Here is a 26558-nt window from a genome sequence, read left to right on the forward strand (position 1 = left end):
ATAGTCGGGGAACTCGAGTTGCGCATTCTCTCTTGTTTGAAAGATAAATTTTATTATGACGTGGAAATGTTGGGATTATGATATACTGATATCATGATATATACTGATAACTATACACTGGTATAGTTATTATATTATATATGTTTATTATAATTATAATTAAAAAATATATGAATGTATATATTAAGACATTAAATTTCAGAACACGTTGTTTCGCAACATTAGCCTTATTCGAAGACCTGTTGCTTCCTGTTTTCCAAATAAAATGTCCACCTCCAGATTTTTTATGACTAAAATTCACTCAGGGATGTTACCAAAAATTCGCTTTGCTTAGGGAAAAAGCGCCTGACCGGGAACCCTGCCCGCACGAGGTTAGCCGAATACGTTTGCCGAAGTCACACCGATTATTTTGATTCTGAAAGGTACAGTTACGGTGTCAACGGAGAGCGTCTTTGTTGCCGAACAAATTCAAACAAAAAGAGAACTCGACCATTTTACACATACTGCAAGCTATTATCAAGCAAGCAATTATCTTAAAAAACGGCATGTCGAGACTCGAAAGTACTTGGCTTATGTTGAGTCTCGTAGAGGCAACCGAAAAGTTGTTGTTTCTGAGAACGTTACTCAAGTCTAAATTAATAAATACCATTTAACGTATATTACAAAAATTACTTACTTGTTACTTGCCCTGTCCCATTTAATGTTGTCTTGTTCATCGGACTGAAGTCCGTTTAAAAGATGGATTATATTTTTTCGATGTTCAAGTTACAAAAAAGCAATATCAGTTCTTATATTTTGTCTAAGAGTTAATTTTGGCTGACTTTAAATATGGACCCTTCTCGAAATTGTTGAGGAAATGTTCTTTTCTGGTTGTAGGTTTCCAAACCACACCGGAAATACATATGCTTGCAAAATCTTTCAAAATATTTCAACATTAATCAAGAAGTGCTAACCTTGCAAAGAGACTGAAACATCATGGCAAGAAAACATCATCGCTGCATAAGAAGGAAGATTTATACATATTTATGTACATATGCATGCATGTATGTATATGTATGAAGTAGTATGCAATCGTAAGTCTGGGAGCGGTACTACGAGGGAATAGAAATAGGAAGGAAAGACAGATCTATTTTTAAAAGAAAAACTTATGAATGAATACAGAAACAGATTTTACGCCAGAAAAACGAACACATTTGGTTGCTGTATAATAAAATATACCAATTCTTATGTATGTATGTATGTACGTGTATTTTCCTTTTGCTTCACAATAACTTCTCCGGTGACTACTGTAGTCAGAAGTCAAATCTTATGAAATAGCATTAAAAAAAGGTAGAATAAAATATAATTCTGTAAAAGACTATTTTATGTCTTTTAAAAAGTTAATAGTTAAAATAAAATGGAAAATAAATGCTTTTCCACAATTTAATTTGATCACGCCAAACTCTGTTCCTATTAGGAACTTCCTAGCGTCAAGAAATGACAGGCGTAGCAAGTGACAATAAATTAACAAGCTTCGGCAAGTCGAAACTATAAACCCTTGCAGAATATATGATGTTACGAACTATGATTTGTTGGTAATCATCGACAATAATATTTTTCGGACTAGCTTTAAAAATTAGAGACTAGTTTGTCTAGAAAAATATCGATCAGATAATTAACGGACACGCTGACAGACGGACGGCTATATAGACTCTGCTGTTGATACTGTTTAAGATTATATATTAACACACATACATATCTATAATCCATGCTCCTGTCTGAAAGAAACATATCCTCTGGAAAGGTTATTAAAATTATATACACATACGTGTATTACTGTTGCTGGTACTCTATATATATATATGTATACGTACTACGTTATCTTATATTTTGGATAAGTCTTAGAAACCAAATAAACGATTCATAGGTGTGCCTGCCATAAACATAATCACTTGCAATCAACCCATATAAATATAGAAATCTCAAAAAAAAAAATGAAAAACAATATAATGTTCCAATGCTGCATATATGTAGATCATTGCACGACCAAATCTACATACATATATACATCTTATTTATGTACACAACTCGTGAAAGGCTCTCTGTTGCGTTACCAAACATTTACATTTTCCATTTATATTGCTGTTCAATCTATGAGCCAATTTATAGAGTGGGCTAAGAAAAATCAAAACATTTCAGCCTATAATTTATACACATGACAACACCAAAATTGTGGAATCATCCATAAATGTCACAAAACTCATAATTATTGTTGTAAAATGTGCGCTTCTTCACTGAAATGATTTAGACTAACCAATATCTTGAGAAGCTTGCGTGGGATTTTCTTATTATATCGACCGATTTACAGATACGAAGAGATAGATATGAATACACAAAGAATCTCTGTTTACCACATTAATGCGAATGCCTTCTAACTTTCTTGATTTTTTTACGCAAGGACGGTGTGCTGTAGTTTGCTAAATTTCCTAAATAATATTTACACCTGTTGGATAAACTGTTAATAAACATCCACACTGAGCAAGGAAAAAAATATTTATTTCAAAACGTGTTTAATTACGATGTGCATATTCCAATAGTTCCTACATTTTCCGAACGGCAAAACGGCATTAGCTTTCAAATGCGTGTTTCTAGTCAATGTCGGCATATTTTTAACAAGGATAATTCATATGTATCTGCGTCAAGGATATATGCACGAAATTGTATGTACATATACGTAATTTTTTGGAATTTATACATGCTTTTTAAAGATTCATCTAACTAAATTTATATTGTGACTAGAGCTATAGCTTTGCAGTGTACGAAGTCCCATTTATCATAAAATACAAATACTTTAAATTTATATGAAAACGTACTTCTCAGCAGTAAGTTCAGTCTTCAGTTGCTAGTATTACGCGGTGCCATAATGTGATATTTATGTTATATGTTGAATATTAGTAATGAATCGATGTACAACATATATTTGCTGATATGTAAGGCTGATATATAATATTATCGACCGACTTACAAAAATGTACTTTATAATTTAAAAATCTTCAGGATATGTGAAACATCAATAGCATAAATGTTTTTATGATAAACAATGAAAACGTTATCCTTTTATAAATATTTTTTTATGCTATAAAATCTTATAAATCAAATCGCTAAAGCCAAATCCATATGTATACGAAAATTACTTTCTCGGTTTTAAAGCATAAAATAGTATCAAAAGTCTTTTTTATGTTACTATATATGGCCCGTTCCGGCAGCCATATCAATATAATACTGCCACTTTGGACCGCATCCGCGAATCGCAAGAAATGACTGTGTGCGGAGGCGACCTTTACTCACCAAAAACATATTTGCAGAATTCCTAAAAAACAAAAGAGAATACTATAGTCGAGTTCCCCGACTTTCAGATACCCATTACTCAGATCGTGGGAACGCGAAGGCATTGCATCATAGGATATCAATAGATATTGGGGAATAAAATGAGAAACAAATTTTAATGGTGTGGGCTTGACTGTTTTGGACGTTTTTTAAGGCGTGGCCACAGTGTTTTTGGTATACAGATTGACAAGACAAACAATAAAACAAAGACAAAACTATACATTTTTCAAAAGTGTGGGCTTGCCAGTTTTGGACGGTTTTAGGGCGTGGCAAAACATGTTTTGGCAAATCGATAAAACCATACAAGACTAATAAAATTATGAAAACATATCATATATTTCTTTTAAAATGTGGGCGTGGCAGTTTTGTTCGGCTTGTGGGCGTTATCCTTTATATGGTCGGAAACGCTTCCTTCTACATACCTTTTAACGAATCTAGTAAACCCTTTTACTCTACGAGTAATGAGTATAAAAAGTTGATGTCCGAAATTTTCTGTTTTTCGTTAGAGATGTTTTGGTTTGATATACATATGTAATTACTGAAAGGGTATAATCAGCAACAAAAATTGTAAAAATGTTTCGATTTTTTTATTGGTAATATTTTACCTCGCAATTTATATGTTTATGAAACAAAGATTTTGAAAAACCTAGCGAACATTGCCATCTGATTAACGAGTCGTGGAAGTCGATTATTCCGTTCTCCCTTATTAATATTGTATTCAAAATAGTTTATATGTGTATACATAAGCATATAAACATAAAAATAAGTATGATATTGATATTTAGTTAAGTTAATTCGCCTTCCCAAAATATATATATCAAATTCTACAAACTACAGCTAATAGCTTTTAGTGGCAATATAAACTCGTTTCATCCTATATTTACTTCCATTAATACTGTACTTTAAAAGTTCTTGACCAATTCATTGTAATTAAATTGCATATTTTTAATATTTAGCAAAACAAAGTATGGCTATATACTTTTAATGAGAACCATTTGGATGACTAAGGTATGAGGTATATGCGTTGGGACTACGTTTGCGGCGGTTATGATTGCTTGTTTTTTAATACATACGGGTGACAACTACCCCAAAAACGCAAGCTTAAACAAAAACAGTGAGATTTCATTAGATCTTTTGCGCATTGACAATAATAATCAGTGGCCATCATCATCGTCAATCATCCCCTTTTTTCAGCTAAGTATTGCACAGATAAACATCACATTAGCGTGATTCCAAGCCGATTAGCTTAGCTAAGCCAGAGTATGGATCCGAAATGTATAGAATGTGCTTATTCATTGACGGCTTCAGCTAAAAATTTGCTACCTCACCGTTACTTAATGCCCAGAGTAACTCCCCGGTGAATAATAGGTACACTTAAATTGGGTGGTGGTAAGAATAATAAGGATAATGTGTCGAAATATACTTTATTGAAAAATACATACTAACTCTTACAGAAGATCCAATCTTGTAAAACATTGTATAATTTTGTATTTACCGGAAGGGCTTTTGTAGCTGCCACAACTTGAATTATAGCTCGGTAAAGCAGGTGTCGTCCTGAAGTCGTCATGAATGCATCAATATAGTTTAACCAAAGACACTAGAATAATTATTATTATTATTATATTAATTATTCTAGTGTCTTTGGTTTAACCAATTTAACCAATTGGTTCAATATCAAAAGTTCATTGGTTCAATATCAATATCATTTGTTATACATCCTGAAACTAACTTGCACTAATTCGACGCCTAACACTCTGCTTTCCTCTATTTCTTATATGTAGATTCCGGAGATCTGGTCAGTTTTAGGGTTAGATTTAAACGTAGTTAAAAAACTGTATACCGCATAAAACTGCCGCGCCCACACTTTTGAAAATTTTGGTGATATTTGTATTTTATATTTTTCTTTAAAAACTTTTGGCACGCTCACTCTAACGCCTATAGACCGTCCAAAACGTACACGCCCAAAACTTTTGAAAAATGTTTTGATATTTTTTCATATTTTTATTAGTCTTGTAATTTTCTATCGATTTGCCAAAAAACTTGTTGCCAAGCGTTAGACTTAACACCCACAACCCGGCCAAAACACTTTTAAAAAATGTTTTTATTTATCTTCGTTAAATGTTTGTCTTCCCAATTTTTATCGGCATACCAAAAACACTTTGGCCCTTCTCACACATTCAAAACGCCCGAAAATGTTCTCTTATTTGAATCCCCAATATCTATCGATATCCCAAAAAAATATTAAAATTTATCGTTTGCATTTCCACAATCTGAGTAACGGATATTTGATAGTCGGGGAGCTCGACTATATCATTCTCTTTAGTTGTATTTTACTGCTTTCCTTGCCCATTTCTATCGACATACTGACAAAAAATCGTGGCCAAAAGTTGATCCTGATCAGGAATATATATACATTATAAGGTCGGAAACGCTTCCTTTCTATCGATTTGCCAAAAAACTTTTGGCACGACCCCTCTAACGCGTATGGACCGTCCAAAATGCCACGCCCAAAAATTTCGAAAAATATTTTAAAATATTTTCATACTTTTATTAGTCTTGTAAGTTTCTATCGATTCAACAAATCTAGTATACTCTTTTACTCTACGACTAACGGGCATAATTTTTTGATAAAATATATATGTATCTAATTACTGCTAGGGTATATATGACATATGTACATATGTAGATCGATATAGGAATCTTGCACCTGCTCAAAGTTATTCATAAACTAATAATGGACGGCGCTCACATGTATGTATGTACTTCCTTCCACCGTCTGTAAATGTGGAAGGACCACGGCTGTGAATACAGCTTCGTGGCAAGCACATGTATAAAGAAGGACCAAATGGAATGGAAAGTACAACACAGGAAAAAGAAAAGCTTATTGTTAGAGTTCTGAATAGGCGAAACAATACAATGGTTATTCAAACCTGTGCAAATGATGAAAGAAACTGAAAGCAACAAATAGGTCTTACACACAAAGCGGCGAAGAGGTTAGTAAAAGAAAAACTTTTTCAGGCACAGGGTAAATCAAATAAAAATGAAATTAAATATAACAAGAGAGAATGCCGTAGTCGAGGTTCCCCGACTATCAGATACCCGTTACTCAGCTAGTAGGGATGCGAATGCAAAATTTTACAATTTTTCTGCGATATCGAAAGATATTTGGGAATAAAATGAGAAATCATTTAAAAATTTTTTAAAAATGTGAATGTGACCGTTTTGCGCATTTTGCAGGAGAAAGGAGAGGCATGTCCACAGTATTTTTGGTATACCGATAAAAATTGGCAAGACAAACAATAAAACGAAGAAAAATCTAAACATTTTTCAAAAGTCAGGGCGAGGCCGCTTCGGGCGGTTTTAGGGCGTTGCAAAAAGTTTTTAGCAAATCGACAAAAATTTACAAGACTAATAAAAATATGGAAAAAAATATTAAAACATTTTTCAAAAGTGTGGGTTAGTGGGCGTGGCAACAACAAACTTTTTTTTATTAAATCAGTTGGGTAGGCGTATTATATACATAGGTCCTCTTGTTTAAATAAAACACAAACGCACCAATAAGCCTCTCTTGGCTTATTTGGTACTTCACTTGTTCAGCTTTAGCATTCTACTCACTCCCTCTCCGTTTGCGATCTGCCTCTATACCTATACAGAGAGAACGCCACCCGAAAACGAACAATGACTTAAGCATAATGTTTATATACAATGTTGATATGCTTAACTTATCTACTATGTGTATACATACTACCTACCATACATACCCTCTAGCCTACTACAGTTGTTTTCCCAATTTCTATCGATATACCGAAAACATTTTGTCCACGCTCACCCTTACCCATAAAACCACTTTTATCTATCTCGCCCACACCTTAGAGGATTAAAATGAATTTTTTCCACCAATTTCTACCTATATTCCTGAAAATTTTTGAAAATTCTTGGTCCCACTTGCACCAACTGAGTAACGGGTATCTGATAGTCGGGGAACTCGACTATTGAGTTCTCTATTGTTTCAATATTGTTCTCAGCTAAATTTTATATAAATGGGTTTTGACGCACCTGACTGAGTATTCGATTACGTATTAATTGAAGTTGTTTTATCATCCCTAAGTCGGAATGCTCCTTCTCATTCGTTTGATCTTCTCCAGGAGGCTTCATATCGGCATTTCGGCAATCTCTGTAAAATGTTTGTTAAACGAATTTTAAAATGAAAACAATTCTTAATTTACTTATGTTCTTTCTTAACATATAGGTAAAAAAAAAGGAATCTAGCCTCGCAATCGAAAGTAACACTGTGGACTTTACTTTAAACCATTTTTACATTGTCTAATATGTCTTACAAACCCCGTTTGTTACGACCAAAAATACTCCCAAACTTATAAAAAAGGTTTATAAGGTTGCCAGTTTTTATCGGTATACCAAAAACATTTTGGCCACGCCCCTCTTCTAACGACCACTAGCCGCCCAAAACTGTCCCGCCATCACTTTTGTAAATGTAGTTTATCTCAAGTTATTATTTTTCGTCCCGTTTCTATCGATATGCCAAAAATATGTTGAAATTTCTTGTTTATATTCCCCTTAGCTGAGTAACTGGTATCTAATAGTTCACTTGTCTAGTCAATTTCTACCGATATGCCAAAAACACTTCAACGCCCAAAAGCCAAAAGAAATTACTTTAATAAAAAATATTTTTATTTGGCCGGTGTCTTTTAATATACATTTGTATATACACAACGTGAAAATAAATCTTGCCTAGAAAAATATGCAGATACTTAACCCAAAGTTTATATTAAGAAAGCGAAGTTCTGTCCAATGCACTATATGCCTACCGTGCCATTCCACAACAAATGATTGTTTGCCCGATTCGCTTTGAACTAAACATTTTATTTATAATGATGACTTCCGTTCAGTGCGACTCCATCCGCACGAGTTATATTGCTTACGCCGTATTCCTCTATGTAAGCGCATAGAGGGTTGCACATAAGCCCGTCTATGTGGATGTGGAGTCTTATACAGTTGTAGAGACAAATATTGACTTGTACACTTACAAATAGCTTCCGCAAATTTGCTTCAATGGTTTGTTCCTCTCAGGCTGTTTTTGCTCTTGTATTAAAATGTCAATATTTATAGACACCTACACATACGTAGACGCGTGTAAGTTAAAAAAATTACATCCTGTATATTAAAGAAGACACGCAAAGGGCTAGTAATGGAAACCGAAAATAAATAAATAACAAATTAGTTACGGCAAGCAAGTAGGATTGCAAACACCAGAGGGATAAGGGAGTTATTGGAAATGCTTCGTTGAAAAGTACAGCAGCATACTTTAATTCCCGATTCTGAAGTATGCTAAAACACATTTTTGATATGTCAAGGCTAATAAGGGTTTTTTCCTAACAAAAAGCTACATTTCAATTTATATGTATATACCATACAATATAAAGTTGAAAATTCAATTGAAATTTATGAAAACAGAATTGTAATTCGTTTGATGCCCGAACTATTTATACCTGCTAGATCCGATGAAAAGTATGCAACAAGTAGAATTTTATATATTCGTGATTAGGATAACTAAGCGGGTAGGACAGTAAGTCTGTTCCGCCTGTATGACATGCGATATCTCGGGAAATATAAAAGCTAGAAAACTGAGAATAGGCATGCAGAAAATAGCTTGCTTATGATATGATATGATATTATGATCTATGATAATGACTATTATGATATTATGATATAGTACTTCCCTGTTAGTAATAACAATGCTAACCATATAGGTTGTATGAAAGACATTTTACAGTTGTAATGGTTACAAAAACATAGGCCAAACAGTTATTACACCACTCGTTTTAAAGGTTTTTTTTCGGCCGATCTCTTTCCCAAATCGGTGGTTGATTGGTGTGGGCTCGAAGGTGCATACAATAAATATTAGTTCCCCCTCTTTTGAGAGCCACAAAAAACATCCTAAGCACATAAAAATCCTTTTGGTGCATTAATGAATTTTCAATTGAGGTCATAACCTTCCCATGACTTTTGGTCTGTTCTATTGATTGTGGCGAGCATTGTTTACGAGCATTGGTAGTAGACCTAATGCGGCTGCTCAAACACGTGCTGGCATTAAAAATGAATACGGTTCTAAGGGGAAAAGGCAACGAGCGTTCTTTGGTGAAACTTGCTGGCATTTTCAAAGGAATCGTTTGCTACTTTGCAAATTGAAGAAACACATACATGTAATTCCATCAAACAGCTTCAACTATATTTAAGGCGTTCAAATATACAAAATTTAAAAAAGTTTTTTAAAAACGAAATATTTCGTAAATCACAGAGACGAGAAGCTTTTTATAGATTTCCTTAATCAAATTTTAATATAGTACTTCGGACTCATATATGGCAAAAAAAAATGCGAATTTTTTCCAATTTTTTCCTCATTTTTTCAATTTTTTAATAGCATTGTAATGTAATGTAACTTTATTGTCGTTATGATTCAACGATTTCGGTTTCAACTACAAACTGTATTCCCCCCTGAAATGTTTTTAACTGAAAACTATTTACATTTTTGAAAATAGCTCGACGAACGAAACATTCTTTTCGCAAAATCTTCTAATCGTCAACTATATATCGATGTAAGGGTATTTTTTGTAATTTCAATGCACCCTTCATTCCTTAAGTTTATTTGTTAAAAAAAAATTCAAAAAGTGTTGACCGAACGGATTATTTACGTGGTATACTCATAACAATTGGAGTAAATGGGTATGCAATATTCTTTGAAAATATATATATTCTTGATCAGTAACACTAGACCAGCCAACCTGGCCTATGAGTAACGGGTATAAATACTAACTCATTCGGTTTTGTCGTGTCGCCAAAAAAATTCTACTCACCTTCATTTACTTTATGGTCAGATGTCGCTGCTTTCTAAGACTATGATGCACTTTATGGCCATTTTAAATTTACATATGAAAACCACGAAGAGTTGTCAAATCCTTTCTTTTTACTCAAGGCAGTGAATGGGGATCGAGGCGCTCATACAAATCGGAGTTCAAAGAGTGGTTTGCTTTGTTTAAGACTGTTTTGTTACTGAATGCGCTTTGTGTGTGTATTGTTTGTTTGTTGATGGTGCACTTGTTTGGTCAAAAAGGCGCAAACAAAAGGCTGACTGGACCTCGCATAGCTTACAAAGGACTACATTTTCTGCTCCGTTTATCCGGCTGTCGAGACTCCATCCGCCGACAGGTCCATGTATTATTTATGTAGGCTTATGTGCATTATTATGAGCATTTCTATCTAGCAGCAGCCTTCCGAAACAAAGACTGAAAATTTTCCTATCATTAGTAAATATATACTTACTTATAGATAGGACTCTGCTTAACATTGTAGGAATAACTTTGACACTGGTTTGATTCATATATGCTCGTTTGCTAAGATCAGTGCTTGAGGATACGTTTAAGCATTTTTTGATTGTTTAAATTGATAAATATTATATGACTGCTAACATTAAAACTGCGCTGTTTGAATATTGTTGAACAGCATTTTTTTTACTCCCTTATACATTTTTTTACAGACTCGTATTGGGCAGTAACATACATACGTTTAATGGATATATTCTACCCGAGTGCAGTGTTAAGAGGGACTTTCGTATAATTTTTGAATACCCCTAGAGGATCATTATGTTAAGTCAAGAATAAGCTAAAATTGCACTACACGAAGCATTTCCGACCCCATAAATTTTATTATATATATGTTAACCTGAACCATACAATGTCGGTCCGAAAGGGTTAATTTTCAGAGCACTTTTGTGGATATGACACTTTTACCACTGCACGACACGCACCAACATTTCTTGATAAATATACTATTGTTTTGTGATTTACAAAAGATCTCAAAAGATTAAAGACTTCGTTTGAGTGAGTGCAAATCAATATGGTATTAAAAAAAGTTTCATCCCCTTTCAAGGTCCTCATCGCTACTGTTAAAATGTGGTAAGAAAACCGTCCAGAATAATAAGCCGACAAATGTCTTTGCATTTACGTGTAGACAAGGGAGATTTCATATATTAAGTATAGGAGAGTGACGTAGTCTGAAAACATAGTAATCAGCAGGGTGAAAGAATTACACCATGGCTAAACCCAATGGGGTGCGACAAGTGTAATAAGCATGAAATGTGTCTCTCGGTTTGACCCTGAAAGGATGCTCAATTTGGTTTGAGTTTGGCGTCGATTCTAGCCTTCATTTGGGAGAATTTTTTTAAATAAAAACACATAGGTTCTACAGCTGCAACAATGTATAGTTTCCCCACCCATTTGAAAGTTATGAGGCAACAAAAACATCCGCATTCACCCATGTGACGATCACACCTCCAACATACAGAAGTTACGATATAAGCAATTACACTTTTCATTTTAAATTCCAAGTTTGACAGGCTTTTAAAGTTGCACTTTTTCTTCTTACCTTTTTTACCCAATCGATGCCAAGTTTTTAAAAAAAATTACTAACCCACTTCTCAAGATACGATATCTGCAACAAAATTGATTTTTGGCTGTGTGGAGTTTAATCTTAGAATCATCACAACTTTAAGATTTCCTCTACCTCCTCCTCCAACGCTCTCTTTCCTTTCAATCGCTGCTAATAATGTATGATGTTTCAGCAGAAAGTACTTACGATAGAATTCATAACGCAACCTTTTTCCATATGGTGTCTCCATAAAAAGACCAGATAGGGATACTTATATTCTTGCTATTGAAATACTTGAAATGTGACCATTCGGACATTCGATAGATTGAGTATTCATGGTTTCATTTTAAATTGTCCATGGCAGTAGCAGCTGTGCGCCAATCCATTTGGGCTTACATGAGAATATAAAATAGAATGGGATAGTCCTTGATCATGAGGAACTTAATAATGAAAAAACACGAAATTATTTATGAATGTGATAGTGTTTCGGTTAGACCTTTGCAACTGAGGAAAAGAGGCTTTGACCGTTTTAGTAGAATCTCTTACAAACCATAAATGAAGAAGAAATGTTTGAAAACTCACTTTCCCTATAGTGCTAAAACATAAGACTTTTAACCGATTGACAGTGAGATCATTGCTTATAAACCACATCTGAGCCACATCTGCTCTGCATATGCAACCACCTCCTTTATGCATATATTAACAAAAACGTACATTCAAACGCCAATCCCCACTTTACCCACTCCACAAATGTGCATTTTGAAAGTTATTTTTAGTATTGAGTACTGCCAGGTAAAATAAGTCACTTTAAAGTTAAAACGGTAAGTATATGAGTTAATTTTAGACTTTTTTAAAGCGAACGTATAGTACTTTAATGGATGTCCACATGCCATACTTATGTCCATGTACTTATAGCCGATGAGATGACACAACTATCAGTAAAAATTAGCATTTATATTCTATTCGATTTAAACGTTTGTCGTTTGTTTCATACAGTTAGAGACAGAGACTAGTATATATAGTTATAAAGAGACTCAGCTGTTGATACTGATCAAGGATATATAAACCTTCATTGCGTTCTGACTGATATCAATGTCCATAGCAAAGGTATAAAAAGGGTCTCTCCTTTTATGCATCTCTCTTCCACATCCTAAAGCTAATTCAGGTTTAAAGTTTTAATGCGTGAGTTTAGGGCCAGAAGCTATAGAACGTTTATGCAAAAGGAAGCGTTTCCGACCATATAAGGTATATATATTCTTGATAAGGATCAATAGCCAAGTCGAACTGGCCATGTCCGTCTGTCCTCCCGTATGAACGTCGAGATCATAGGAACTATAAAGGCAAGAATGTTGAGATTAAGTATACGGATAAGTAACGGGTATCTGACAACGGGAAAACCCGACTACAGCCTTCTGTCTCGTTGCAATCGTTGGTGCTTAAACCTAATACGTTAAGTTTATATATTTGTTAATATTTTAAGCACGGATATAAAACAAAAGAAAACGGATTAGTCGAGCTATTCGCCTATCAGATAGCCGTTACTAAGCGAACGGGAGTGCAAATATGATATTTTAACATTTTTTTGGTAGACTAGAAAACGGAAAACAATTAAACGCGTGGCGGCTATGTACGGTTTGGGGCATAAGATTGGGCGTGGCCAAAATACCGATAAAAGTTTGGCAAAGTGCGGGATGACAGTTTGTGGGCGTTAGATAGGCGTGGCAAAAAAATGAGAAATAAAAAAAATCAAAACATTTCTTAAAATTGTGAGCGTGTCGGCGGCTTGTGGACATTGGAGTGAAATGGCTAAATGGCTAATTTCAGCTAGAAATGGCTTTCTAGCTTTTATAGTTCCCAAGATCCTGACACTCAAACGGACAGACATACGGCCATAAGCCCGGTTGACTTGGCTAGAGATCCTTATTAAGAATCTGTATACTTTATATGGTTGGAAGTGAGTCCTAATATACCGTTTTCCCCAACGAGTAACGGGTATAAATACGAGGGAGGTCACTGTTATAGGTCCCGTTGTGCTAACTTTTCGCCCACGAGTCAATCAATGTAATTGGAAATGTCTTCCCCTAATTAAATATCTGCCTTTTACATTCAGCCTTATACATACTAGCATTACTAAAGGCATTGTGTAAATGGTGTGTACATGTCGTTGAAAGGGTATCACTTCGTTTTATAGTTTTAGGTTTATATTTGAGTACACTCGCACGGAAACGTGTTGTACTGTTTAAGAAAGTGAGTGACGATCGGCAACTAGATTGAAACTGCGTGTAAGACGAAGAAGCGAAATGCAGCGAAGTGGTTTGGTTTGGTCCCTTCCGTTTCCCCGCGTCGTTGGGATATCAGCAATACATCATTTTGCGTTGGGCGAAGCCTCAGATGCAGGCACAGTACCGCATCTGCAATGGTCACAGAGTCGTTGACTTGAACTCTTTCTGTGTTTCTTGTTATCTTTGTTTTTTAATTTTTTTTTTGCGCCGAAGCGCGGTGTTGTTTGTTTTTCATTTATTTTGCTCTTAAGGCCTTGTGCAAGAAGAGAAAATTGTACAAACACACATATGTACGTTTGTTGCAAAAGACAATATAAAAAAATCAACTGACCAAGCTGAAGTGGAGTGCCTCGACTATCCGATATTCCATACAGAACGAGGGAAATGGAAAACTGGCTAGATTTGCTCGGCTAGTATTACCCTAAAAAGTCGGAAACGCTTACTTGTGCCTGTTCTCGACGAACGTAATAGACTCATTTCCTTCACAACAGCTAATGTTTAATTCTGCATTACGCGATTCGCGAATATAAAACTAAAATATAAACTTCCTGACTATACATTTGACAATCTTAAAGTTGTGATCAAATTGTATTGTTCAAAGAAACTCTCTCTGGCTGCCGCGCTGTTATTTCACTCGAGAATACGAAAACAGACGCATCGTCTGTTGATTAAAATCAGAATGGGTGGAGAAGTGTAATTCATATAGGACAAACAAAACAACTTTTGTATGCAATTGTCGTATTGACTTGATTCTACCCACTTACATTTTACCGTTGACATCATCTCTTCGTCTAGATCATATTAAAGCTAGATCATATCGATCATATGGACAGACGGACTGCTTGTCATGATAAATTTATATATTTTTATTTTATTTATTTTATTTATTATATTTTTTATATATTATATTTTATTATATTTGGTCAAAAATTCTTCTTATTATTACAATACGATTAGCGTATATAATTGTAATCATCTCTATGCGTAACATGGAGAATGTTTAAAGTAAGGTAAGGTAAATCCAAATACGTCGATACGGATCGGATACTTATTAGATTAATACATTTCTGAATTGTTTTTTTTTTTTGTTTAACAATGATATTTAAACATCTAAAGCTCGACGGGCTATTGTGGTTTAGTTACTCAGCTTGCCAAAAGGCTACCTTCGCATCATCGATCCGGCTAGCAGATATTTCCTGTTTCATTTTTATTGATTTCTTGGATACGCATTCACCTGTTGATATTTCGACTGGGTTGCTGTTTTTTTGTGCACCGCCGTAAAAAACAACAGCATTAGCGTCAGCTATACAACTAGTTTTCATGCAGCATTCCCGCCAACTGTCGTCTTATGTCCTCCCGGCGGATCGACGCTATTTGCAGCATGGCTATGTGGATTCGGGCTTTATCTATATAACCCAAAACATGTTTTTCACTGCAGTTTGCAAGATCTAGACGCTTGCGTAAAAGCATGTTCGCAGGGATGGAAATTAGTTGTAAGCTTTTATGAACATACTTTTCTAATTAGATCCTATTGACACGAAGAGTTAAGTTGTTAAAGAAACAAAATTATTACTTATTAAAAATTTACTTACTTATTACTTAAAAAATATCTATTAAAAATCGTTTATTAAAGAGACGAATAGTTATTTTCTATTGTTAATAACTTTCTAATTGAATTGTGCAATTAGCAGATATAACATATTTTGCTAGTATAATTTGTACCAAAAAGGATGGTCAAATACAACATATTTAATCTAATTATTATGAAAGGATGCCTATACGAGCAAAACCGACTCCAAGTGTATTTCAAGCTTCGGTCCCGAAAGAAAACTATTTTCTTGTTTAGTTCGTTGTTGCTAATTTTTCTGTGGGCCAGTTTTGCCAGATCTCTCAGGCAGAACTGGATAAACAACCTGTCATGTTGCCCCCGTACGTACTCCTCAAGTTGAAGTTAATGATCGTGCGTGCAAATGGGTAAGCGCTGTGGATCTTTTAAAAATGCAAGCAGTATTTCTGCGCAAAAATAACTATTCCATATACCTCCGCAATTGATAACAAGCATAGTACTGTGAAGTGTACGCTACAAACCGTACAAAGCTCATGAAAACATCACTAAGGAATTAAACGATATATTCGATGCTTCACCATCTCCTAAACCATCATTCATTTATATGAACTCTCAGAAAAAGATGTTACAGTTCTATAATCATCATTGCGCTTCTTGAGATAGATTGGCATAGATTTGCATGAACCACAGTATTAAAGGTGATGCCTAAAAGACGGTGGTGCTTTAATCATTGTTTTTCCTTTGATTGTCTCTTTGATGTAACCGAGGTGCCTGTTAAAAACGATGCGCAACACGGCCTTCTGTTCTTATGGGCTCCAGAATTTATGGCGATCCAGAGTGACACCACGGGACAACGACTAAACAATTCCAGTAGACAGTCGGAAAGCGGCAACAAAAGCAATAGCTCGACAAGTACAATTGTGTAAGATATTCAATGCCCATATCATTAGTGCCAAATGAAAACTAGATATCGCGATCGAAACTGGAGCCTATACTTTGAAGAACAGAAATGTAGAATTCCAATTATTAGTATGTACAGGATTTGGAAATCCGCAATAAAATACATTAATATATCTAGGACTTCGATTACGTCCCCATTCGGGCACGGATACACAAGCACATGCGACTTAAAAAACCAGTCCACTCTGAGCCATTCGTATACGATATCCAACTTCTTCGAGCCAGCTACTCATGAAGTATTCCTCCCATCCTCCAACCCATCAGCCCGACCAGCCCGAATTTCGATTCCAGTTCCGACCATTGCCTTAGACCTCCCTCCCCTCCCCGAAAGATATTCTTGCGTGGCAATGCACCTGTCGCGACCAATGCTTGTTTAGAGCAGCAACCGGCATAACAAACCGCGATGATTCGGGCACTCTGGCCGAACCACGGGCCTAAGATCTCAGCTTTTGGAAGAACAATGCCAAAAGTTGTGGTAGGGGAAATCTTTTACGACTGTCGTATGTGGAATTTGAATAGTGCCATTGCGGGGAAACATAGTATACTCACCTTTTCTTACGGAACCCGGTTGAGATTAGATATTTTTGAGTTGTACTCATTTGACTAGGTGCATCAAGGATTTTATTATCGGCCGTGGGCAAGTTATAGATATTTATAGGACAAATATATATAAATGTGATGCGTATATCTATGTATATTATGGCACTTTGAAAATTCACTTTATTTTTCTGCGTCACATTTATAGCGCCCGATTATTTTCCGTTTGTGTGCCTTACGACACGTCGATAAACGTTTTGATACTTTTCTGGGCCATACAAAAACCTCCTAGTCGGTCCCCCCGCGAGCTATGAGCTTAAAGATATACATTTTCCCATTTGGTTTGGATTTCCAGACAACCCATTGCCAGTTCCTAATTTGCGTTTTGTGTAAAGACACTACTTGTATTCATCTTCGTATCTGTTGATTCTACCAAGGATGCACCTCGTGCTCGGAGCTTGCAAGAATAATTTTTGATCCGCACAAAAACCGTTTTGCACTGTTCAGCGTGTTTGAGCTTAATTGCTGTTTCTTGGCGTTGACTTGGGTCCATGCTAAGAAAAATGTGAACTACATGGAACGGTATACTACGAAAATATAGAATACACATGACGCTCTGCGTCATCACTAGGCTCAGTGGACATTTGTAGGGAAATGATTTGTAGCTAACACTTAACACAAATGCACAACACAGAGTACAAGGCAGATGCACGTGCACCGCATTCACATGCAAAATGTGTTGGGTCCTATAGTGGTGTGAGTGCACGATCTTAAGGCAGAACACCCTGAGAATCCGTTGTGTACAACTTGTGTGTGCAACCAAATCTTTGCAATCGGTGCATTGCGGGCTTTGAGTCAAAAGTCATTTTGTTCCGACTCAAAGTCGTGTGGTCTTATGCAGCATAGGTTAGCCCGCGCACGTGGAATGTTACCACCACTGTGTAGCGATGTTCACTGGTCACTGATTCCAATACCACTTCCATTGCTGTTTCCTGTTAACTGCATGTTAATCACATGTTAAGTTTTAACATTAAGAGAATTTTTTGGGCATGTTTGGTTTCTCTTTCTGAAATGAATTTTCTCTTTTTTTGCAGAGAAGCAAATAATGTAAAAGAGGCGTGGCCAATTTGGAATTTGGTTTTGTGACTTGTTATCCAATCGCGGCTCTGCGTTCTGTCTGAAGTTTGACATTCTTGCGCACGTCCAGTTTTACAGCAGATACTTTGCGAATTTAACGCTTCGTTCTGCGTCTCCGATATTTTGGAATTGCAATTGCAGTCAGGGAACTGTTTTCGTTGGGAGATCGTAACGCAGGTTGAGATCGCTAACATGATTTACTTTAAGTCTATAAACAACTATACGATCAAGCGGAAACGTAATGGTAAGCATGATTATATTTTTATATGATTTTGTCCGCACTCTGGGTGTGTCCAAAATATTTTTGGCATATCGATAAAAATTTAACAGGCAAATAATAAATTAGAAAAATTTTAATAAATATTAATAAAATTTATGACGGTTAGAGTGGGCATGGCAATAATCTGAGATACTATGAGATCTGCATGTTTACTCTCAACCTTCATGCTTTAACAAAAATTGTTGGTTCCAATTTTACATTGTGAACTTTGGTTAACATCACGACTGCATTCAAATCGATTATTCATTTGTTGATGTTGTTGAGAATTGGTAAGTGAGCTCGCTTAATTCGTGAGATGTCTCCGATTGGTTTAACACTTTGCTAAGTTCAGTAATTTAGGATTTGGTAAAACGTTTAAGCTAGTAAAGAACTATTTTAAAGAGAAGTGGAAGATTAAAAAACATTTTATTATATATACATATGTTCCTGACGTCTTTATGTTCATTAAAGTATTTTAAAATACAAATGTTTAAGTGTCTATAAAACTTTAAGTTAAATAACACTTGGTCCTTGAACCAAAAAAATAACCAATAACGTTTTAAAAAAGGAATACTAATAATACTAATTTTTGTAGCAGACGCAAAACCTATTCTAAAAATTTCGTTTTGTAAATATACACAAAATGTAACCCTCCAGATTTAACCAACACTTTTCTTTGCAACGTGGCAATTTGAAATTATGAACTTTTGTAACCATCCCTATATTATACATGTGTATTCCATTCAAATCCATTACTTATTTTTCAATGATGTTGGAAATCGGTGTGTAAGGGTTGAACCATGAACCAAACCAATAACGTTTTAAAAAGAAAAACTGTAGGAAATAATTATTATTCGTTTCTTGAAATTTGGTATTTCAGTAGCAGAGGCAACACCCATTGTATAAATTTGGTCTTTTATATATACACAAGATGTTTTACATGTCATAATATAAAAACCGCATGACATAATAGTAGATAAAAATCCTTATTAATATATACAATATACTTTATAAGTGATAACAACTTTTCATAACAACGATAAGTTTTCGAAGAAGCAGGCTTTTCGCGCCCTGCTGAGCTTAAGCCATGCGCTTCTCTGCTGGAATGCTTCTCCTGGAGATTTCTAAGGTTGTACAAGCCCAACATAAGTTATTAGTAGAGATACTTTTGCAGAAATCGCCGGTATTTTTTCAGTATTTCCAAAAATGCTATCCTGATTTGCGAGGATGGTTGGCGTTGCCATTCCAACATCTACGAACCGCTGCCATATCGTAACTTATGTGTAGAAATCAGAATGGCAGCCCTTGACAAGTGTAGATAGCAGGTTGGCAGGGCACCAACCTTGTAAATTTAAGTATAGTTATGAAAAATTACCAATAGATGGCACTTTTATTACTGCAATTATGACTGAAACAGTATTATTCTAGTGTCTTTTTTAAAATGGTATACTAGATTCGTTGAAAAAGAATGTAACAGGTAGAGCCCTAAAAAGGACTCTATATATTCAGAATCAATAGCATGTCCTAAAAGCTAGAAAGAGATTAGACACTCAAATTTGTTTCCTGATGGTGCCACGCCCAATATAACGCGGAAGACCTTGACTTTAAAAATTGTGCTGATATTCTTTCATTTTTCATTAGTCTTTTAAATTTCTATCCACTTGCCAAAAAAAACTAAATACCACGCTCACACTTTTGAAATATGATTTCACAGTTTTTTCGTTATATTATATCAACCACGTCCACTCAGCGTCCACAAGCCGCTCAAACTGCCATTTTATATATTTTTTGGGTTTTTCAGATTTATTTTTTTTTATGCCAATTTCTGTCGATTTCAAAAATTTTGAAATTCTTCGTTTATCAATCAAGCCAGCTGAGTAACGGGTATTTGATATTCTAGGATCTCGACTATATCGTTCTCTCTTGTGCTCGTAGAGTAAAAGAGTTTACTAGATTCGTTGAAAAGTATGTAACAGACAGAAGAAGGACGCGTTTGCGACCATATAAAGCATATACTTTCTTGATTAGGATCAGTAGCCGAGTAGATCTGGCAATGTCAGTATGTATGTACGTATGACCGTCGAGATCTTAGAAACTATAAAAGCTAGAAGGCTACGAAGAATACAGCTTCTAAACACACAGACACAGCGTAAATTTGTTCACCCAATGCGTCACGCCCACTCTTTCGCCCACAAACCGCCCAAAACTGGCACGTCCACAATTTTGAAAAATGTTTCGATTATACTTCGTTTTATTATTTGTCTTTCCAAGTTCTTTCGATATACCAAGAACACTTTGGTCACGCCCCTTCTCACACCTACAAAACGCCGAATAATAGCATCTCCAAAGCTTCCATACTTTATTAGGTCAATAGCAAACTCTCTCTCAATTATCTCTGATAATATGACATACAAATTAAAAACAAAAATTGGATTATTAAAAAAAGGTTTCGTGAACACCAGGGTAAGTCACTAGATGAGGTTCATTTTTTTAGGTAACCTTATATACTGTAACCCTTACCAGTGCGATCTCATATCGAAGACCGACTCGACACTAGCGCCCACAAGCCCAAAGTATCTGAGACCCATGCATTTTTGAAAATTGTTATTTATTATTAAGCTGAAAGATATTATTAAAATAAAGTCTTGAATGTTCATTTTTCTTGGTCAGACCCAGCATTTTGTGTGTTGCTAAAGACTTGTAATGACTAGAACTGGAACCGCGCTGAAAACATAACCTTTTTAACATCAAGATGACTGAAATTCGAATTGTTTTATTCACTAAATTTATTTTGAATTCTATGAAGTTTAACAATATTTTAACATTTGTTATGCATGTTTAAATATTAATCTACATTGAAAGAACTCTATTTAATAACTATAAATTTATGGTATGAATTTTTGTGGGTGGGTGGTCAGTTTTTAATATTGGTTGTTAATAACTTTAGACAATTAGCTTCCAAATATTTTACAATAACTGTTTGCTTTTCTTGCCAATGAAATTATCTTTTACTTTTGTGAGAGCATTTCTATTTTTGGAGGCGGCGTAATAGAGGAAGTCCGCGAAGTTTTTGATGCATCTATACTTGCTCGTCGGGCAGCTGCGGCAATATACGACCCGTAGTACCTACTCAGCATGTGTGGATCAACTTGGTTCAGTTCAATATATGCATCTGAAATGGGAACTGTCAGGGTCGATGTTTTCGCAGTAGCCATTGACGATATGAGTATCTTGTATAGGACATTCCTCTAGTGAGCTTGACTCCTCGTGTTGGCTACTACTGCTACCCAAGGACCTGGCTGCGGAGCTGGCAATTGAAAAGTTGTGCTGTTCAAGGTCTTCGGGATCGTGGTCTGGGTCATGATCGGGACCGGCATCAAATGAAGATAGCCTGCCATCGGTTAGGTACGAGTTATTGTCCTCAATTGAAAATATTTGCTTCAAAGTGCCCCTTGTTTTTTTCCTTTCTTCCCCACCCGAATAAGAATCAGTATCAGGATTAATGCTATCGTCTACCACGTCGACATTAACTTCTACATCAATATCAGCGTCAATGTCTGCATCTTGCACAGGCTTTTCTAATCCCAACACAACTTCGCGGTGAATTGTTTGCTTGGTAATGACAGTATGATGAGTTTGAGTTGTTGTCCTCGCCGAAGTGGTTGGCGTAACTGAGGACTCCTGGTCTTCAGAGACAATATCAACGATTTGGACGTCGGGTGCCAGTAGCGAAGCCACGTCAAACTGGCGCTTTCGCGTCTGCGAAAACATATTCGCGATAGTTGTTGTCGTGGTGGAGTTGATATAGGCAATGTGCTGATGATGGGAATGTGGCTGCTGAAGCTGAGTTGGTTGGATTGTCTGATCCAGGTTATTCGTCTCTTGTCGTTGCATTAACAAGGATGGATCTGGGGGGGAATAATGCGTCATACCAGGTGCTGAGCTCCGATTAAAGAACTGGCCGATATAATGCTGGTGGTATGGATAACCCAGGGCAGATAGTTGCAGAGCGGACTGGGAACTCGGTGGGGGTGGAGTTGTAAGATCCAAAGGCGGCGGGCTGGGCGAGTCAGTGCTGGCATCATCCACCGATAGACCCATATGCTTTCGGACCTTACGCTGCGCCTTGCGACGTCTAAAATCCCCTTTGCGAAAATCCTCCATGTTGGCTGGATGTATTGCCCAGTAGTGCCCCTTGCCATTTGCACTTCGTCCAGATTTGATAAAGCAATCATTTAGGGAGAGATTGTGCCTGATGGAGTTTCTCCATCCCGGCCCCCGACTTCTAAAGTAAGGATAATTATCCAAAATATATTGATAAATGTCTGAGAGAACCAACTTCATATCAGTTGAGCTCAATATGGCCATGGCAATTAAACCAATATAGCTGTGTTGCGGTTTAGGCTCCTCGGGTTGAAAGATGCGTTGCGTTTGTGGGAAGAGAGAAATTGTTGAAAGAGCGGCCATTCGATTAACTGATGGAAAACTGCCTGAGCCATGGTGTCCGTAGGGGCTTAAATGCAACCAAGGAGCACTAGCTCCACTGGCACCCGTCCCACCATATTGGGGGCAGCGTAGTCGTTCAATATTGAGTGCATAGTTATACAGCTGGAGGCGGTATTGTTCCAAATTCATCGTCGTTGATTGAGCTTGTGAAGTTCTTGTCGTTCCAAGTGGATAGATGTTGGGCAAAGATGGCTTTGGAACATTGCTGTCGCTTGAAGACGTTCCCTGATCCTGGTCGGCAGTGGTCGCCTGTGAAGCACATATGTCAGAGTGCGCCATTTCCTACTTAACATTCACACCAAAACGACATTGGTGACACCATCGAAGACCATCCAATTCCACCTGTTTAAAATAAAAAAAGACAGATTTCCTTTTAAAATAAGTTTATTATATGTATTATATTATATAGTCAACCAGATAAAAAAAAAAAGAAAATACTATATACGAAATCCTCGGCATGGGAGCTTTTTGCTGTTTGTGGACGAGACCAAATATTTTTAGCATATGGATGGAACCTGTTAAGACTAATATAAAAATGAGAAAAAAACATTTTTCAAAACTGTTGGTGTGGCAGCTTTGGGCAGTCGGAAATGCTTCCTTCTAGTAAACCCTTTTACTTTTCGAGTAACGCGTATATTAAAAAACAAGAGAGAATGCTTTAGCCAACTTCCCCGGCTATCAGATACCCGTTGATCAGCTAGTAGAAATAAAAAATATCAAAACATTTTTTAATATTGTATATATTAAAAAATATCAAAACATTTTTCAATATTGTATATATTAAAAATGATCAAAAAATTGTTCAATATTGTGGGCGTGTCAGTTTTGGACGGTTAGTGACCGTTAGAGTGGGCGTGGCAAAAAGTTTTTTGTCAAATTGATAGAAATTTACAAAACTAACAGGGTCAAATCGTCTCGGCTATTGATCGGCTATTGATCTGTCAGTCTGTCCGTATGAACGTCGAGATCTCAGGAACTATAAAAGCTAAAAGCTAGAACTGTAAAGGTTAAGATTAAGCATACAGATTCTAGAGACAAGGACGCAGCGTAAGTTTGTTGACCCATGCTGTTACGCCCACTCTTACGCCCGCAAACCGCACAAAACTGCCACGCTCATACTTTTGAAAAACGTCTTGATATTTTTTTATATCTTTATTTTGCGGCGCCAAAAAATATGCCGCCCACATTTTTGAAAAATTGTTCGATATTTTTTATAATTTTATTAGTCGTGTAAATTTCTACCGATTTTCCAACAAAAATTTTGCCACGTCCAGTCTAACGCCTTGAAGCCGCCTAACCGTTCACTTGGGCTTGAGCCAAGTGGTCAAGTTTCAGACTTCAAAAAGTAATTTATTCAATATTCCACATATAAATCAGCTCCTCAGCTAATGCAAGACGGTCCCATTACGGTCATCTGTTTAAATTGCTGTAAGGTTCTGCAAAGTTTTTAATCAGATGTTTATAAGTACTCCTCCTTAAGCCACTTTTGAAGGAATGGAAGTTTTTATTTGCTTTGGATGATTTTATCCAATGAAATATTAAATTCAATTTGAGCGATGGTATGTAGAAATCAAAATTATTGAACGCGTTCCACAAAATAGTAACAAAATAGATGTTGAAAATTTGTTTAAACAAGCAAAAATGTGTTAACATGATCTTTCTGTGGGGCTGATTATTTGATAATGTCGTTCGATCTGAGAAATTATACCAAAGTTGAAGGTGGCCATAAGTTTCCATAAATCGATGCCAACACCAAGCGGGTTGCCATGGCCATTGAAAGTCCTGTGCAGGGCCAAACATGTCAGTAAAATCGCGGTAAACTAAATAAAATTGATGGGTGTCCGCCAGTAAAATGGGAATATTGCTCATTTGGCCGATTTGATAAAGATTAAAAAGGAGCTGGGACTGGACAACAGCGGAAAGTCCTCGATAATCAATATTTTCAAAAAGTCCAGCGAACGGAGATCCATTGTGTAGGCCACGGTTGGCTTCAGTTTTTCAGTAAGAGGCTGTGGAATCGTCACCATAGCATCAACTATGACTGTATTTTCCTTGGAGCAGGCATGTCGGGTGTTTCCATTAAGGCAATCGACATGTCCGGTGCGACGCGATACACTGCCACAGTTCTTCCGGCCGTATAACGTATATATTCATACTTTTGATTTAGATCACTAGTCACTGGATCGAGCCATGTCCGCCGCCTGTCCGCCTGTTCTTGCAATTAAGCATACAGCTGTGCAAGTTAGTTCCAAAACAATTTTGTCGTCATCACATGGCCACACAATAAACGCTTGGTAACGCCATTTATTGACACTATTTTTATTTCTAAAAAAACTGTTTAGATTACTACTATCTCTTAAAGTAATGAAAAATACTTGTCTTTTAATTTTATCGGGAAGAACGGGGCTATTTTAATCCCGTTTTTAAGAATAAAAAAAATACTCAGCTTGCCATTGCAGATCTTTCATTTAAAAAAAGGTGAGTATAGTAAATTTCTCCCGGATAGATGACACTTTTTAATTTAGAATCGATATTTATAAATAGAATATGTATTAAAATAAATATTTAGTTCTTAGTACTCCTGTATTTTATAATATATTTACCGTCTGAACTTACGATTTATCTGCATACAACTGTATAATTAAAGCATGACTGCAATTGGCGCTCCATTTCTAGTACATTTAATAGTAATTACTTTGGACAACAACTGATTATCACTGTCACTAAATGGGAAACTATAACTATTCATAAAAACACGATTATAGCACAAATGGAATGGACGCGAATATACACTGGCTTTGATGTGACTTTCTTTAAAGTTTCATCAATCGAGATTTTAGTGAAAAACGGGAACGTGCGGTCGACGCGGTGCTCAAACTATGTCTGAGTCGGGCGAAAATGGCTCAGGGCTTGGCCATTAGGGTGCAAGTAGCTCGAACGCGGCTTAGGCCACGCCCTGTGTTACCCTAGCTCTTTCCATTGGTCGAAAACATCACGCGCTCTCAGGGTGGCATTCAAATGTTCGGTGTTGTTTGGCCTGTCCTCTTCAGGCCATTCATGGTGTTAGCGCTGTCTCTGTTGGGCCTCTTAAAAGATAAAAGGGGCCTCGACCAATTACACCTACACCCATCTTGTTTTAGCACTCGCATTTCCGAGTGGACTTTTATTCTTTTTGTAGAAAGCGCGGTGTATACACACATCCCCAAAATACATAATAGAAAGTTTATTTAATGTTTGTATGTATATATATTTGGATTTAAAGTATACCGAATCTGCATCGTAGGTAATCTATAAGAGCGCCATCAGATTGCTCATTTTCGGATTTATGTTTTATTTAATCCTTTCTTTAAAAACATTATAATAAATCAAAAATAAATAAAGTGTACATGCACAACCGGTTTTTCATTATACAATTTTTACGACATATTGGCATGAATTTATACCAGTTTCTAAAGGTTTTTATACTATTAATTAATAAATTACCTTTTAAAAGCAAAAAGTG

General features: G+C 36.1%; 2 protein-coding genes across 3 annotated transcripts in view; both read right to left on the bottom strand.

Annotated features, from left to right (window-relative positions):
• The window catches only part of LOC117146243 (transcription factor SOX-5), a 35187-nt gene extending 17082 nt beyond the window's left edge, over positions 1–18105 (bottom strand). The window contains exons 1-2 of one of the 2 annotated variants that reach the window (XM_033312164.1): positions 17167–18105; positions 7423–7540 (exon numbers count right to left, since the gene is read on the bottom strand). In XM_033312164.1, coding sequence (XP_033168055.1) covers positions 7423–7540; positions 17167–17216 — 168 coding nt within the window. In that variant the 5' untranslated portion in view covers positions 17217–18105. The remainder of the gene's footprint in view (positions 1–7422; positions 7541–17166) is intronic. The other variant, XM_033312166.1, reaches the window with a different exon arrangement.
• A 3283-nt stretch (positions 18106–21388) lies between these two features.
• Positions 21389–25955, bottom strand: LOC117146306. Its single transcript, XM_033312345.1, is given in 3 exon segments — positions 21389–21778; positions 21780–23398; positions 25660–25955. Coding segments are annotated over 2 exon segments (1776 nt in total). The 5' UTR covers positions 23336–23398; positions 25660–25955; the 3' UTR covers positions 21389–21558.
• Between the last annotated feature and the right edge of the window lie 603 nt (positions 25956–26558).

The sequence above is a fragment of the Drosophila mauritiana genome, chromosome 4 (assembly GCF_004382145.1).
Source record: "Drosophila mauritiana strain mau12 chromosome 4, ASM438214v1, whole genome shotgun sequence".
Classification (NCBI taxonomy): domain Eukaryota; kingdom Metazoa; phylum Arthropoda; class Insecta; order Diptera; family Drosophilidae; genus Drosophila; species Drosophila mauritiana.